Below are 17,889 nucleotides of genomic sequence, written 5' to 3'. Positions count from 1 at the left end.
CACAGTGAAACACATTCTACTTGGCAATGACATATGGTTACTTCGACGAACATATCATTGGCCAAACTAAGTCATATGGCCACCTAAGTTCAAGAGTACAGAGATGTATTGGCCCACTGAAATCAGCATACCAAAAACAGAACCAGGGTATTTGGGCCACAGTTATCCAGCCTACCATAGAAGCTGAGAAAGTGAGCATCTGGCTTCCCCCCTGGGCAAGTAGAAGTCATGTTGAATGTGTGCATCTGGTTTCTTAGAAGCAGAAGCTGAGAGAGGACTTCAGAAGCATGTGATTTAATGAGAGAGTGCCTATCAGGGAAAATCCTGGAAAGAAGTGAAGGTAGCAAGATAAAAATAAGAAAAGGACTGAAATATTTAAATCTGCTAATGGAAGGGCACATCTGACTTTATTACTTCCAATATTTATGTACATATTGTGTGTGTGTGTGTGTGTGTGTGTAACTTTTAGCATATAATATGATTGTTTTGAATATTGGTGGGCTTCTCTAGAATCCATTCATGAACAATTTGTTTTAAGATCTTGAGTTTACATTCTACCCACAGACAATCTTCAGATTCCACCGAGGAAACCACTATTTTTTTCTGTAGTGGAAATTGCTAACAGTCCACAGAATGCTCCATCTGCTCTTCATTTAGGTTTTACTTCTTAATACAATCAATGACTTCTTCAAGTTTATGTGATTTATCAGTTAGCTCTTAGGAACCACAGGGATCCTCTGCTGGGGTATGCCTGGAGCTCAATGAACACAATTTTGTGGTAAGTATTTATATTCCCAGTTCCCAAAGACATCCCCAATGGACTGAGCTTTTTCTGCTGTGTCTGTTCTAGACAGTATCAAGCTGAGTGTTAAAAGTTTCCATTATCTTCTGTGCTTCTACTTCAGCACGTTCTTCTTGATTTTCCTCAATTGGATAACTTGCCCTTGGCTCTGCTAGTTTTGGTCTTTTACATCTCCAGTAAATTGCTTTTCTGAACAACCTCATTGCATGGGAAAAATGAATCTTGCCAAAAGGTAAGTGACTTATTTTCTTGCTATAGAAAAAGTCCTGTAATATTATGGCAAACAATACAAACATAGTACATCAACAATACCAAGTGGGCAGCAGGTGTTCTATGATGGTGTAATGGAGAAACTAAATCAACACATGCCACCTCTTTTCCAATATCCTTTGGATGCAGTGTTTTAAAACACTGGCTACATATAGGGATGGTGTGGAGAAATTTTATAAAATCTATAAAACCCTACCTGGGCAGGAGGTAGTAGGACTCCATTCTTCTAGTGTGCCTTCCCGTCATGTAGAGGTAGAAACTAGAACCTATATTTCTGTAATTCTCTTGAAGCCACATTCCAATATGTAACTGAATGTAAATCAGAATGGCTGGAGCAATACTAAAATTTGAAACTAATTGAGGAAAGAGGCAGTATGGTAAGCATGTTTTGCTAATGTGGACCTTGGCTGCAGATATGGTTCTGACCCCTATGGTACTTTTGATTCCTTGAGTTCTGATCTTACCTCTCTTGGCTGCAACTATCTACACTTCCACTAACAATGCAGAAAGGTTCCTTATATCCACACCTCCCCATCAATGCTTGGCAATATCTAGCCTTTTAATTTCTGCTCGTTAAATAGAGCTAAAGTGATTTACGTGTGCTATTTTAATTGACACCTCTCTCATTACTAAAGACTGTCAACATCTTTTCATGTGCTTCTGTAAATTGTCTCTTCACACCATTTGCCTCTTATTCCTTGGAGTTTCTATCTCCACTTTGTCCCTAATATGTTCTACTTATTAATACCTTGTCAGTTAAACATTTCAAATATTTCTCATTCTTCTATTAATCTACCCTCTGTGTTAATGGTGTCCTTTCCTGAATAAAAACCCTCAATTGTGATGACTCAAATTTAGTCAACATTTTTGTCTTAGGGTTTATATTTTTGAACTTTTATTTCAGAAGACTTTCCCTACCATAGGTCATAAAGATACTCTCCTGCATCATCTTCTATTAGCTCTAAAGTTTATAGACCCTTGTTTGGTAGTTACCTGGTGAGGTTTACTATGACATAGTTTTCCTTCTTTCCATAGAGTGAATACATCCTCCCAATACCATGCCCTAAACAAAAATCCTTTCCCTTTTAATTGGTACTGCTAACTTAATCTTATACTAATTCCCTAAAGATATATATGCCTGAGATCTTTATTCTATTCCATTTATCTTTTTTTTTTCACAAATAGTAAATCGTTTTTATTAGGCCTATCCCTGGCTTTCATTTTAAATTTTGAAGTTGACTTAGTTTTTATATATGGATGAAAAACCTATTGTGAGATATATTATGTATATCTTAGAGTTTATAGAACACATATGTACAGTTATAGAGTAAAACAAGTATCAATGTAAGCCATAGTCCAGGTCAGCAAATTTAATATTGCCAGCACTCCAGAAGTTTCCTATGGATCTTGCCCTGACCGCAATCACCATCTTCCCTAGAGGCAACCAGTGTCTTAACTTTTTAAAAAATACATTTTATTTATTTATTTATTTATTTATTTATTTATTTATTTATTTATTATTGTTAATCTTCACCAGTGGATAATTTTATTGATTTTGGGGAGAGAGGAAGGGGGAGAGAAAGAGAATAAGAGAGAGAAACATCAATGTGAGAGAGAAACATTGATCAGTTGCCTCCTGCACACGCCCCAACTAGGAACCAGGGATCGAACCCGCAGCCTTTTTGGTGGATGGGATGATGCTCCCCATTCTCTCTAACTTAACCATCTATGCATACACCCTTAAGTAACATTGTTTATTGTGTCTGTGTTAGAATTCCCCCCCCCAAAAAATTATACACATGTGTTCATTTTTGGTTTATTTAGATCAATAATATTTGAGAAATTTATACATGTTATTGCATGTACCTTTAGTTGTGATATGCATTGCTATACGGTATTTCATTATATGAATTAACTATAAGTTACTTATTTATTTCAACTTTATCAACACTTGATTGTCTCTAGTTTTTAATTTCCTTTAATGTAAAGATTTTTAAATCACTAACTCAATTTCTTTTATAGTTTTAGAATTATGATTTCCAAACTCTTTCTGAGTCATTTTAAGGACCTATGGTGTGGACACTAGCTACCTATGCAAATCTCTCCTTTCTGGGCACAAGGCTACCCAGAAAACTGAATTTCCCAGCCTCCTTTCCAATTAAGAATAGCCGTATGACTATGTTCATAATAATAAAGTTGCAACAGCTGGGGTGGGGGGTACAGATCTTCCCCACAGCCCATGGTTTTGGGGATAGGGGAAATAAGATAACACAGCTTTTAAGGTATTCACACACATATAGCAAACTGATAGCTAGATAATAGCTGTGCTACTGCCCCAGGGCAAAAGGTGTACTGACTTCCAGGGTTTAAAAGAAGGGCAGGCAGGCAGCTTTGAGCAGAGGAGTGCAAAGGAGATGCATCCTGTAAGGGTGCCCTGATGCAGGAGGATGTTGTAGCAGCCCTGTGGGAAGCAGCATATGGCTATGCAGTTTGTGGTCAGGATTTGGCCACGCAGCCTGAGCCAGTAGGAAAGAAGGCATGCTGCTGCTTTGATCGTGCCAGTTCTAACTGACTCTGAAGCTACGAAGGACTCTGCCTGGCGGACTTGGACTCTATCTGGACTCTCGGAACTTGAAATATATGGAAAGGACCACTCTCTTAGGACTTGAGCCTTTCCAGGACTTCACCATGATCCATTGGCACATGCTTTCCTGGACTATTATATAGAGGCTGAAGACAACATATCCCAGATCCTGAAGGAGACAGCTGACAGATAAGGAATGGGGAACTGTTGGGCTTGGTTTTGGTTTTTAGCCTGTTAGGGGGCAGAGAAGTGCTGGGTCTTGTGGGAGAACAGCTGAAGTGCTCCCAGCACCCCCAAGGCTGGAGTAGTTAAATAAAGACCTGTTTTTCTCAACACTAATTGTTGGGTCATAGACCAAAGGGCCACATGAACGAGCCCCAGTTTGCTCAGTAACCGAATGTCAATAAAAGCAATTTGTCTATATTCTTGAAGCCCCTTTATTTAGAGTCACTTTGTTACAATAGCTTAGTGTGACCTTAAAATGTAAAAATTTGAACCTAGAGTGGGATTCTAAAAACAACATGCAATATGTGGTTAGACTAGAACTGAGGCAACAGAGCTCACAGGCTGCACAGTTTCTGTGAGCAAGCTAGCAACGCCAAGTTTTTTTTATATAACCTAGCTTCAGCAGTTACACACCATCATTTCTGCTATATGTATTGTTCACACAGGTCATCCACGCTTGATGTGGGAGGGAGCTACACATGGGAATGAACACCAGGAGGTAAGGATCATTTGGGGCCATCTTATAGCTTTTGCCACATTGGTTTTTGTTCTTATCCTTACCATCCTTTTTCCTGAGCTCAACTACTCCTGATCATCACTCTAATATTCCCACCAGTATTCCCACCCACAATTCTGACAGAGCCAGTGCTCAGGAGCCCACCAGCATCTAAATGTCCTTAGTTTTCCCATCTCTGACTCTCTGTGTTCTCCCTAATCTTGTAAATTTGATCTAATTTAATGGGGATAGGAAAAAAAAAAACAAAACTATAATATACATGCTCAGTTTTGTTTTCTTTTTTTCAGCATCTACCTGGTTTTTAAGCTTTTGGAACTTAAAATCTCAGAACTAACTATAACATTCTGCTGAGCTATTTCTCCTCTGAAACAATGGAAACTTCTATCTTACTCTCTAAATTAGAAAGTTACATGGGCTAAAAAGTAGAGTTTTATGCTGCTACGAAACTTTTCAGCAAAACTTTCATCTAAATGAGCAAAATTCTCTAGGAAATAGAGGCCTCCCCAATTCCCCAATCTCAAAAGAGAGAGAGAGAAAAACGAAAAAAAAAAAAAAAAAAAAAAAATCTAATCACTTCCCAGTAAAAGTCAGAGAAGCTTAAGGAGGTGGGGTGCTGATTTCCATTAATGATTTGCTAAAGGCTGTCCTGGTTTTTGACCAAGAAAGGGACGTTTCTATTCATTCTAATAATACTACGGTTGAGTTGGACCTTAAGATAGAACTGTAGCCTGGATCCATGTTATTTCTGATTCCTCACGGCCAAATCTACAGGATGTTGCTTAATTGGTGTTTATTGCATTAACCAGGAAAGCAAGCTTAAGGCACTCAGAGGTAACATCTCTGAGGCTCCATCTCATGGTTTGGAGCAAAGCTGATTACAATGCTTCAGATTCAAAAAACACTAAAATAGTCTCCCCTTATCTGGGGGGAGTATGTTCTAAAACCCCCAGTGGACACCTGGAACTGCGGATAGTACCAAACCCTGTGTATACTGTGTTTTGTCCTATACATACATACTTACAAAGGTGGGCAAAAGTAGGTTTATAGTTATGGGTGTGCAAAAGTTTATTCTTGTATTATTTATCAATTATTGGATGATTTATTTGTACTACAACTGTAAACCTTTTCCCCACAACTGGATTATAAAGTTTAATTTATAAATTAGGCACAGTAAGAGATTAATAATAACTAATAATAAAATAGAACAATTATAACTATATACTGTAATGAAAGTTAGGTGAATAGCTCTGGGGCCATTGTTAGATAAAATAAGGGTTACTTAAACACAAGCACGGTGATACCACGTGCCAGTCAATGTGATAACCCAGAGGGTTACTGAGTGATTAACAGGTAGGGAGCACGTACAGCAGGCAGACGCCGGACAAACAGATGAGTCCTGTCCGGGGCAGCAGGGCACGGATGACTCAAGATTTCACTGTTCTACTCAGAATGCCATATGCAATTTAAAACTTGTTATTTTTTTTCTGGAATTTTTAACTTGATATTTTTGGACTGTGACTGGCCATGGATAACTGAGCAATGGAAAGTGAAACCACAGAGAAGGGGCCACTATTGTACAAGTAAAGACCTATTACAAAGGAAGAGATCAGCCCTGCTTGCCCTCATTGAAGCCTCTCTCAGTCAGATTCTCCAGAAACTGATTTCCTGTGTCTGTATTAGGGAGAATGCACGCTTGAGGAGGTCTCTGGGGAGTCTCATGATGCCAGTTCTTGCTTTTACCCATGTTCTGGGCATTTGAGTTGCAGTCTGTGCCTAACACAATGGAAACAAGAGTAGGGAGGTCATAAGTAGTTGAACATTAGCTTTTTTCCTAGTCTGGATGGCAGGAGGTTCAGAACATGATAGTTCTAGGGGGTGATTTTGCTGCACACTTACCAAGGAGTCCTAAGTGAGCTGGTTTCCCCACTCACCACATCTTCCTGTGGAAAGAACATTGAGGATCCTAGACAAAAAGAGTGGAGAGACTTGGCTTATTGTTGGACTGTTACTATCCTGACTTTCAATGTGGAGAATGTTATGTAACTTCTCTGCTTCTTTACTTCTATCCATAAGAAAAGCCAGACACATTTTGCTGGTGTTCATTATTTACTTGCAGTTCCACTTCTCACAGAATGAGGGGTTTACTTTTACCAAGCATGTAGACTTTTGGGGTTACCCGGAGTCTAGAGCACACAGTACAGAGCTCTGTGAAATATGGTGCCTATGAGAAGTTTCCTGTTGTATACAGAAGCCACGGTGCTGCCCTGAAGCACAGAGCCGTTATTGGCATACTCGGTGCTTATGCTGGGCTTCTCAGACAGAACATTCTGGATGCGAAGAACCTGCCAAGAAAAGATGGTTTGTTAGTGCACTGTATGAGCAAACAGCCACCAGGGACGTTTTCCTTCCCAGATACTCCAGGACTGATAGAGTTCTCAGAAATCAATATGCTAAAATTTGTAAATCTTCCATCATTCTTTTTTTTTTTTGTCTTCTGATGAAAGTATTAATGACCAAATAATATCTTTGCAGTCAGATGGACTAGTAATCTGACATTAGACATGACAGAAACACAGGAGGAAATGAAAACAGGACATCTAGTTAGTAAGCCAACCTAACCTTGTAATCAGTAGGATGGAGACCCTCACATCCCAGAAGTGGCTGGAAAGCGTAAAGAATGCATACTTTGGAATTCAATCTCACTCATCCCTACCTCTTACAGTTATTGATCCCCAGGATTAACATACTTTAGATTGCTAATCAGTAAATATATAAGTGCTCAGGTTTCCAAAGAGACTGGATGAAGTTCACTCAAACAGGATGTGACTGGAATGAAAGAAAACCAATTCGAAGTTCATGAGTCATGAGTTTAGTTTATATCGGCATCTCTTATTAAAATAGTTTAGTTGAATTTTGTTTTTTTTTATCTTAAGAAAAATCCTACAACTTCATCTCAGGTTTGTTACCGGAAAGTATGCAAGCTTGGAACTCATGTAAAAAATATCAGCTTCAACCAAAAAGAAAGGGTGTCAGTGATTAGGAAGAAAGAAGTCTTACCTAAAATAAATGAATGACTAAACTTGAAAACACAGACATGAAAAAGATCCTAAACTATTTTCAAATTATCATATAGACTGTAGTTTCATTGTCTTTAAAGCAGGCATTTTTGTTGCATGTTTATAGAATAGTTACCACTGTTGGGGGGATGCATATCTGAGACAAGGGTAGCTTGCTAGGTTAGGGTAACAATTCTTCAAGGCTTCAGGTTCAGGCTTGACTTTTATTTCTTTTAACATTTCTGGCTGTTTGTTTTTTAAAAGAAGCTGTGACTAATATGTTAGTAAGAGAAACAATTTAAAACAACCGAAGAACAGCAGTATGAAGGAGGACCCAAAAAACTGAAATTAACTTTTGGGGGACTAGTGAGTGTTCAAGGAATTCATCTGTATCAGTGTACTTGCTGGGGTTGTTGTGAGAAGCTGCATTTGGCTTCAGTGGGGTTTTTTTTTTTTTTTTTTCAAGCAGAAAAAAGAATTCTGCTTTTGAATGACATTCTTACAGGTGTGATCTGTTGTACCTCTAACATTTTATTTAAAAATCTCTAAGACTGACAGTTCACTTTGGAATATGCAATGGACAGTGACCATGATTTCCAATAAACTAATAAGAAATAATTTAAATAACAAATTAGCTTAATTTTAGTTTATAATAATCTAATATTTTGGAAATATTTATTTACTTACATATTACAATGACATTTATTAGAATATATGCTTATTTTCAGAGATTTATAAAGATGCAATATACATAATTCTGTACAATATCCATAACCCTTTGGTAGACTTAACATTGGAAGTTTAAGCACTTTCATTTTTTTTTAAATTGTTTTTATTTTTGGTTTTTCAATTACCGTTGTCCCATTTTTCCCCCATTTCTCTTCCCCACCCAACCCACCACCCCCCCGCAATCATATCCCTCCCCGTTGTCCGTGTCCATGAGTCATTTATACATGTTATTTGACTAAACCCTTCCTTTACTTATCCCCCTTCTCTCCCTCCCCCCTCCCCCCTATTGACTGCTCTTCTGCTCTTTGTTCTATTTAGTTCTTTTGTTTGTGTTGCTCTTTAGTGTCCTGTATTAGGTGATATCATATGGTATTTTTCTTTCTTTGCCTGGCTTATTTCACTAAGCATAATTCTCTCTAGTTCCATCCATGTTGTTGCAAATGACAACCTAAGTGCCCATCTGTAGATGAGTAAAAAAAAAAAAAAAACTGTGGTACATTTACACAATGGAATACTATGTAGCAGAAAGAAAGAACTCCTGCCATTCAGTGGGTTTTTTAAAAAGACTTTTTCAATGTGTGTGCCCATTTTATGCTGGGTGATTTATGGGCACACCTGCCCCCACTGTGCTGAGTGGTCAGCAGTTTTTGACCAAAAACAGCAGGACCCCCCATGCCCTACCCTCCCTATTTACCTGATCTTACCCCAATCACTTTTGTTGTTTCCCTGAATGTAAAAAGTCCTCAAAGGGAATTGTTTTGCTGATGTGGAAGAGGTGAAACAAAAAACGTCAGAAGCTCTAAAAGGAATCAAAATCGACGAGTTCAAAAACTGTTTTGAATAGTGGTAAAAAGTATTAATAGGTGTGTTGCATCAGATGGAGAGTACTTTGAAGGTGACTGAAGTTTAAATATGTAAAAATAAATACACAATTTTTAATAAATAAACTCTGTTTTTTGAGGGGGTCTCCCCTCATACTGGAAGCAGAAATAATCGTATGTTCTAATTCACCCATGGGTCAGTTATGAGGCTAAGGTTTGAATCCCAATTTCCCAGCTGCCCCAACCAGGAATCAAACATTGGGCCTTTCCTCAAACCTAACTGCCTACCCTGATCTCTCCATTTAACCATAGGACCTGCCCATCCCCCTGTTCATACTAATCCTGATCCTATTTACTCTATTATACCTTTTTCCCATAAAGCGCACCACCTTCAAACTTATTATAAAATTTAGTATTTCTTATGCTTATTGTTTATTGTGTGTTCCCCCTTCCTAAAGCAAAGCTTGTGTATATTTTATTTGTTGATATATCCCAAGCATGAAAATTAAGTTTGGTATATTATATGTGCTTAATATATTTTTGTGACTAAATATCTCAGAATATGTCTGCCAAGAATTTATATCAATATTTAAAGTCACTTGAGATATTTTTATTCTTAAACTCAATGCTATAGAAAATGCAATGGATTATGCTATTGTTTTTAATGCCCTGTAAAATTCAATGGTATATCGTGGGGGACCAGTTCTTGTGATTTCAGGAATTGTAGCCCAAGCCATGAGCCAGGCCCCCCAGGGAGGCCTTTAAGTCTTAACAGAAAACTGGAAGGCTGAGTCTGACAGGACCGAAGGCCACTCAGAGGGTTCCCATGGGAATTGGGTTTAAAGAATACATATTATGCTTTAGAGCTTGCTCCACTTTTCTTATCTCTTAGTTAACTATAAACAATCTGTAGCTAAAATGTATAAGGCTTTGCATCTGGTATCAGCATGGCATCAAGATGTTTAATAGACTCTGACACAGACTGGTTATTGTGCCCTCTATGTTGATATCTATAATCTGTAACTGTCAACTGTAATCCAGGCACCTAAAAGTTAATTGATGATTTATGAATTTTGATCTTGTAACTCCCATGCATACCTTTCTCAATGAAAAACATGGGGTATGTAGGTCTTGCACTTTCTCCACTAGAGGGAACAGCCACCTCCTTTTTTTCCCCCAGACAAAATACAGTGTCCTGGATAAATTTGTTCCACCGTGGTCATGAAACCTCTGCTGGACAGAGAAGTTTCCAGCTGAGCCGGGGCCTTGGAGGCAGCTCAGCCTCAGTATAGATGAGATGTTAAGTAACACAAATAATATCTTTAAAATGAGACATTCTTTAAAACTATCCTATATGTTAAAACCTGGTGTTGAAAAATTAATTTTGTTTTGAGACTACAATCATTGAAACCCTTTCATGTGAGCTTCAGGTTTGATAGTGTGAAAGAAAGTGGTTCTATTTATCACTCTCCTCAGGGTCTCTCTGAGCCTCCATCTTGATTGGAATTATGAATAGCAGTCCTAGTCAATATGAATAATCAAGCTCTTATTTTCCCATTATTCTCAGTGGTATGTATAGCCCTTGCTAGGATAGGGCACATTGTCTAGCACTGATGTTAAGTTGGTACCCCGTAACCTGAAAGGGTTAATGGGCCATCTCTTCTCCTCCTGGCAAAATCTTTATTCTTTCCATTTGTCCATTTGTTCATTTCTAGAACAACACATGTGACCCACTAAATTTTCCCAAGTTGCCACAACAAATTGTTTGTCTTACAGCCTTGCCTGTGAGCTCAGAAAAGTACAGGAACTTACTTCTGATCCTGGAGGATCCTTGGGGTTATAGAGCACCAGCTTCATGGCATTAGGATGGCATCCTGCCAAAATATCTCCTGTGTCAGGATCAACCGTTAAGTTATCCACGAGGGTGCCCAACTGTATGATCTACCAACAAAGAGGAGGTAGTGAAGATGTTGTTTTGACTTCCTTCCTTACCCCTCCTCCCTCGCACCAGCTTCTCCTGGCTCCTGAAGTTGGCATTTGTAATGGACTTTGTTACTGAATTTTAGAAGTGCAAGCACTCCCTCACCACCTTTTTCTTTTTTCAGTTGACATGTTTCCTTCATTCAAGGAGCACATTCCTAGGTCAAGCATGGGAGCTGATGTAAGAGGTCATGTTGTGTGGGAAGCCAGGGTACCTTTACCTTCAGTTGAGTTAAATCCCAGTTATCATGCATTTTCATTACATGAATGTTCTTATCCGCTACATCAGCTACATAGATATACCTTTGAAGTAAATCACATTCACATTTAAGCAAGTAGTATTAAGAGATTACACTAACTTTTAATTTGGAAAAGGTGTATAAAAATTCACAATAGATCAAAATACCACTACAGTGGCTGTCTCAATCATAGCAAAAAAAAAATGAAGGAGTGGTATTTTTAATATTTTTGAAGGGCTTTACATAAGCTTTGACTATAGATTATGACTATAAAGTAATGAAATTGGTGTTTCTAGATGACATATAAGTTCAAACTCACTACTTGGGACTCTGTAAATTGAATGTCTTTAAATTGAATGGAGATAGGTGGACCTTAAAATCGAATGGAGGTAAGGGGACCTTTTATAAGACAAAAAGAGTCTATACTTCCAAAAACTAGTCCTTGGAAAGAACAATCAGATGACCATGAAGCTCAATCACAATCATTTCTAAAAAGAGGAAGAACACTTAGAGTTGTTTTCCTCAGGAATCATCTCTATTCATCACCTCAAATTTATGTATCTGTTTATGGTACTAAAAAAAATAAAAAGACTTCCATTTTGAAACATTTCAAAATAATTTTCCATAAGACTGCATGCTTCATAAAAAGTATTTTCTCATAGAAAAGTTTGCTGGAGAGAATTAATAAGTCTGAAATGTATACAATTGCAATACCCAATCTAATAAGAATTTTTGGGTAACTAAACTTAGTATAAGCGGTTAAAGGCCTTCCAGCCTCATGAGAGGCAGAGGTATTGTGCCTTTCCTTTCCTTTTTAGTGTGTCAGGTTAATTGTATTTCTAGAGTCACATAAGAAAACTGAAACACGGACTTTATATCCTTCAGTCCAAATCCCTCATTTCACTGGGGGGAGCAAAAAGTGCGAGAAGCAAATAGTTTGTTTAAGATCACACATTTAGTAAAAACCCTGGCTACTGCTGAGCCCTCCACACATATATCAACGACTTAAGCTAAGGAGGTAACCCACCTCTTAAGAGAAGGAGTCCACTAAAATGTCAAGGCCAAAGGGTAGAAAATTATCAAAGAGCTTACTTACTTTTTGTCTAGTGAGATTGTGATCCCATTGGCAGAACTAAATCCTTTGGCCACCACTTTGACCTCAGTTGGACTATAGAAAAGAACATAAGTCCAGTGAAGATCCATGATCATCTCCAGCAGTGACAAAAAGAAGCTGGTGAAATAGTGGTCACGGGTGGCATAGAACTGTTCCGGTCCAAGAACCACAATGTCATTCACACTGAAGTGGAAAGAGAGAGAGAGAACCCATGGAGTATTTTAAAATAGTGATTGTTGACAAAGTCACCACATCTCTACAAAGACCAATATGTCCATCAGTTTGAAAAAGTATACATGAACTAGTATGAATTTTCTAAATCCACAGAAAATACATGCCTTTTCATTGCCCTGATTCTTTTTAAGTTGTTGTTTTCTCACTCCTCCCTTCCGCAGAAGTCAGCAAAAAAAAAAAAAATAATAATAATAATAATAATAACTACACAAACAAGCCTCAAACTCCAAATCTTTGACTTAGAAATGTTTATAATAGTTATCTGTGCCAGTCATAGTACAGCTCACCAATAGTTCTGGTTCTCCTCTTTCTGGAATTAGGCAACTCCAATGCCCTGGATGTTAGGCATGGCCATGTGACTTGCTTTGGCCAATGAAATGAAGTGATGTGTGTGGCTTTCAGATGGAAGATTTTAAGATCCAGTTCGTGACCTACCATGCTTCCCCCACTCTTCCACAGGAGCCAGCAACTTTTCTGATGATACATAGTGTAGTCCTCCTAGGGCCCCACATAAGGATAATATAAAACTGAGTCCCTGTATCACCTACATTAGAGACATGGTGTGAGTGAGAAAACGAAACACAACTTTGTGGTTTTGAACCCCTAAAGATGTTAGGGGTTTTCTTTTCTGCTATTGTAGCATAGCCCAGTTCATCATGATCTTTATATTTTCTCTGAATAGGTGAAATTATAAGTTCTTTCTTATTTATGTTCTTCAATACCATTAACTTTTTTTCATTATTTATTTATTTGTTTATTTATTTATTTATTTTTACAGAGAGGGGAAAGGGGAAAGGGAGAGAAACATCACTGTGTGGTTGCCTCTCACTCGTGCCCCTAACTGGGGACCTGACATGCAACCTAGTCATGTGCCCTGACTGGGGATCGAACCAGCGACACTTGGTTTGCAGGCTGACGCTCAATCCACTGAGCCACAGCAGCCAGGTCCCATTAACATTTTTAAATGAAGCAAGTCTTACAATATCTTTTAAAAAAGTCATTTCAATTTTGGAAAAGTAAAAACAAAACAGTAACTTGAAAGAATGTAAAAAAAAAATGAATCTTTTTAGATTAAATTGGGAAAAAGAAAATTGACTGAATCTGGAGAATATCCTGAGGTTTTGATGTGCAATGACTTTCCCAGCATCATCTTTTGGGTGTCAGCTTAAGCATTCCTTCCTTTAAAAAGTATTACCTGGTCCCATAGATTAAATTAACTTCCTTCACAATGTTTTTTTCTATTGCACCTTGTTCTACACCTTAAAATGCTTGTTCAGTGTGTATATCCAGAACACAGGATATCACCAGACACGACTTAGGAATTACACATGTACAGAAGTGTAACACCTCTTGAGGCAAACCTTTTACTCATTGGAGATAAACTCTTTGTTTGTTCTTACCCTGACCAGATTGTCCTTATGTGGCTTACTGGAACATGATTCCATACATTTAGCAGTGGCTCACCTGATAATGTATTTGCTATAAACTGTTATCTGTATGAGTGACTGGAAGTGCTGCCATGACAAAGTACCATTAATATGGTGGCATAAAACAACAGAAATGTATTGTCTTATAGTTCTGGAGGCCAGAAGTCTGAAATCAAGGCACTGACAGGGCCATGCTCCCTTGAAGGCTCTGTGGTGGGATCCTTCCCTGGCTCTCCCTGCTTCTAGCAGCCCCAGGCGTTCCTTGGCTCCTAGACATATCACTTCAGCCTCCCTCTCCATCCTCACATGGCATTCTCCCTGTATGTCTGTATTTTCTTATAAGGAAACCAGTCATATTTAATTAAGGGCCGACCAATATGGTGGGACTTAACTATTAATAATATCTATTAATGATCCTATTTCCAAATCAGGTCATGTTCCGAAATATTGGGGTTAACATTGCAACGTATCTGTTTTAGAGAACACAGTTCAACTCATAACACCTCCTTGTCCCTGCCTCAGGCTGGTCTCTCACTTTTGTGTCCTGGAATTGTACTCCCTAATCAAGTAGTCATGTATGGAGTTTTCTTCCAGGGTGTGATTTCTGATGAATTCTACCTGTGAGGTCATACGTTATTGCATTTGATCTTCACAATCCCCAGTCAGGTGGGTTAGGCCAATAAGAGAATCCTCATTTTCTGAGAAAATTGAGACACAGTCTCTCAGTCACTGTGTGGCAGTCCTGCTTTCCACTGTGCCTCAGAACCCAGCACAATGTGTCAGGAGAGAAGTTCAGTAACTTCACCTTTCCTTACTTTTTCTGCCCTCTGCCTTTAGTGCTCCCAGATTCTATAGGAGAGGTTCATACACAATGTTGAGAAAGAGAGCAAGACGAGAAGGTGAACTTCCTTTTCTTTCCCCCTTCTTCTATCTCATGGAAAGATTAACCTCTACTGTGTTAGAACCCGCCTTTTAGTGTTGGGTCCATTTTATAAAAGACAAAGTCTTCATTGTTTGTTACAGCCTGAAACAGACAACCTATCCACTAAGAAACTTACTATTTTTTCCAACACAATAAGGAAGATATTTCTCATTGTAACTGAGAGCCCAGCTTTGAATTCAGACAGATCTAGGTTTACACTCTGGTTCTGCCACTTACAAATTATGTAACATGGGCAATTATGTAATCTCAAACTCTGAGTCTCAGCTTACTCATGCTTATTACTAAAGGCTGTTGTGAGAATTAAGTATTTTGGTACAGTGCCTGGCACATCATCAAAACTTGATAAATGTGAATTTTTTAATGTGCCCACAGGCTTTTAAAATTCCACTTTAAAGCTCTCGTTGAACAAAGGAAGAGCCCATCTGGAGGTTGGTTCTAATACCTGGTGGGTGCAGCTCTTGGAACACAACCTACCATGACAACTAGAAGTGGGTGTAGGTGTTTAAAGAGAGCCCCGTAGTCGCTACTGCATTATTGTGGTATAGAGGATGGAATTAGAGCTGGGAATCTGATTGAGCCCCTTTGTAGGATTAACATGCTTTCAAGAAGTTGGAGGGTATAAAGATATTCAATACTAATACAACAATTTCTAGTGAGGTGCTGGGCAGTGTCACCATGGGAACCTTTGGAAAGCTTCATAAAACAATGCTAGAAAACAAAAGTTTAAGGAAGCCTGCTGAACCGGAGAAAAGAAAGCATACAGCAGAGGTGCAAAATAAATAGAAGTGCAAAGTACTTTAATTCCATACCTTTTGAGGAGTTCGTGTTCTATAGTTTTCAGGTGTACCAGAGAGCGTTGTTGTTCCTCAAATTTAAATATCTCCACAGTGGACTTCATATGGGGATGATTCACAACATAAAGATACACAGTATGGTCTAAAGTGGGAAAAAACATAATTTCCCATAAGTTTACTTCGATTGCAGCTATTATTAGACTTGCTGTACAACTTGGTCACGTCCAAGGATTTTTCTCATACATCTTGCATTTGATTCCCACAGCCCACCTGATGGGTAAGTCAGACAAATGCCAGTGTCCCTATTTTATTGAGGAAATTGAGACTCAGAAGGGGAATGACTTGTCAGCAATTTTACCACCACCAAGTGGCGTAGCCAAGTCCCAACATTTCTACATGGCCTCTTCACCCTCACCTGCACCCCCTTTCTAACAGGAAGAGACAGAACTACAGTGGTGCATAAATGCGGACGTGGGTGCCCCAGATGGCTCTTCAGCAGAAGTGGGGGCAAGCAAACAAAGCTTTGCTGAGAATTATTTTCGGTGAGAATTCCCTACATTGCAACATTCATTCAAAAAATGTTAGGGCTGTGTGAATGTCTTAAACTAAGCAACACTTCCTAGCTAGAGAATGAACTGACTCCAGTCAACTACCTGAGGTGACAATATTTAGTGAGCCCAATGAACACAGAATGTGAATATGAACACAAGAGGAAAGAGACTAGCTGATTTGGGGTATTACTCAACTACTGGTTTTCAAATTGGTACGTGAACTGCGGTGAACAGGACTGAGGGTAGTAATCTGACTTCTCCAAGGACTTTTCTGATTTCTTGGGGATGCTAGGTCAGATGAGCTCTGGAGTTTGAAAAAGCCTGCCTTCACCCCCCACCACCCACAGGACCTGATCTGCATTCATCTCACCGAGTCCCCCCCCCCTTGGTGGGGTTTCCAAGCATATCATGGAACAAACTCAGACCCTCAGATGGCCCCCAAAACCACACAGACACCTTGACCCAAATTAAGGAAAGGGGCTCCCTCACAGATGAATCTTACTTTGGTCTGACCCAGCTCTGTTCCAGGGATGGGGCTTTCTTTGGACTGTAGCCCTCAGCCAGATGCTCCTGTCAGACCTGATATGGACTAACAAGATGTGTGCTGCCCTGGCCTCACTCCTCCTTAGGCCTCCACTGGGCCCCTCCTTCCACATAAGCAATGCTTGGTGGGAACCATGTTCTTCTCTGTCTCCTCATTTCCTTCCAATTTACATGTGATGCTTTGGCCTTATGAATTAAATGCATAATCAAGGGAGATAATTAACAAAATAAGATGTCAATCATCATATCTGCAGCTTCTGAAAGCCTGATTAAATGCCTGAGGGTTAATCTGTAAACGGTACCACCTCCTACTCTCCCCCACAAAAAAACAAAAACAAAATACCTTCACCTCTAACACTACCCCATGCAATAAAATAGCTCCACGTTCACCTGATCATTTATTACACCTTCTCCAGTGAAGCATCATTTCTAGTTAGGTGTCAGCCCAAACCAGTGGTCACTTTTGTATTATTCAAGTAGAGCCTGGAGACCCAATTTTACCTGAGTAAAGAATATAGAATTAGAGGTAAGACCACCAGGGCTCTAGTCCTGGAACTGCCATTGACTAATGACAGGAGTGAAGCCACACTTGGCTGCATTTCTCTAAACTCCATTTCTGCGTCTAAAAAACTGAGCACTGAAACTGATACAGTGCTTGGCTTTATAGACGGAGAAATCTATAAAACTGTCTCCTAGGGTCCATTCATTTATTCATTTAACACATGTCCATAGAGCAGCAGGTATGGTTTTAGAATCTGGGAATCCAGCAATGAACAAGTTGCATATGCTTCTATGGTGATTATATTCTAACGAAGAAAACAGGGAGGGAATAATTCTTAAGTAAAACAAACTGAAGTGGGAGATGCCTTCTTCATAGAGTGGCAGCCCCTTGAACAGTGACGGTTAAGCTTGACTCCAAAGATAAGAAGGCACTCACTATAGAGCAATGGTGGAAGAAGGAAAGTGGTATCTCTTTTTTTTTTAAAAGGTTTTATTTATTTATTTTTAGAGAGAGGGAAAGGGAGGGAAAAAGAGAAGGAAAGAACCATCAATGTGTAGT

General features: G+C 39.0%; 1 protein-coding gene across 1 annotated transcript in view; it reads right to left on the bottom strand.

Annotated features, from left to right (window-relative positions):
• Positions 1–6,485: 6,485 nt before the first annotated feature.
• The window catches only part of PON3 (paraoxonase 3), a 26,859-nt gene continuing 15,455 nt past the window's right edge, over positions 6,486–17,889 (bottom strand). Inside the window, exons 5-9 of the mRNA XM_090287218.1 lie at positions 15,751–15,877; positions 12,320–12,520; positions 11,206–11,287; positions 10,817–10,945; positions 6,486–6,740 (exon numbers count right to left, since the gene is read on the bottom strand). Coding sequence (XP_090143344.1) covers positions 6,582–6,740; positions 10,817–10,945; positions 11,206–11,287; positions 12,320–12,520; positions 15,751–15,877 — 698 coding nt within the window. The 3' untranslated portion in view covers positions 6,486–6,581. The remainder of the gene's footprint in view (positions 6,741–10,816; positions 10,946–11,205; positions 11,288–12,319; positions 12,521–15,750; positions 15,878–17,889) is intronic.

Source organism: Furipterus horrens, unplaced genomic scaffold (assembly GCF_987537825.1).
Source record: "Furipterus horrens unplaced genomic scaffold, mFurHor1.1.pri manual_scaffold_9, whole genome shotgun sequence".
NCBI lineage: Eukaryota > Metazoa > Chordata > Mammalia > Chiroptera > Furipteridae > Furipterus > Furipterus horrens.
Note: the sequence above shows the minus strand (reverse complement) of the source record. Positions and strands in the feature narration are given on the sequence as shown.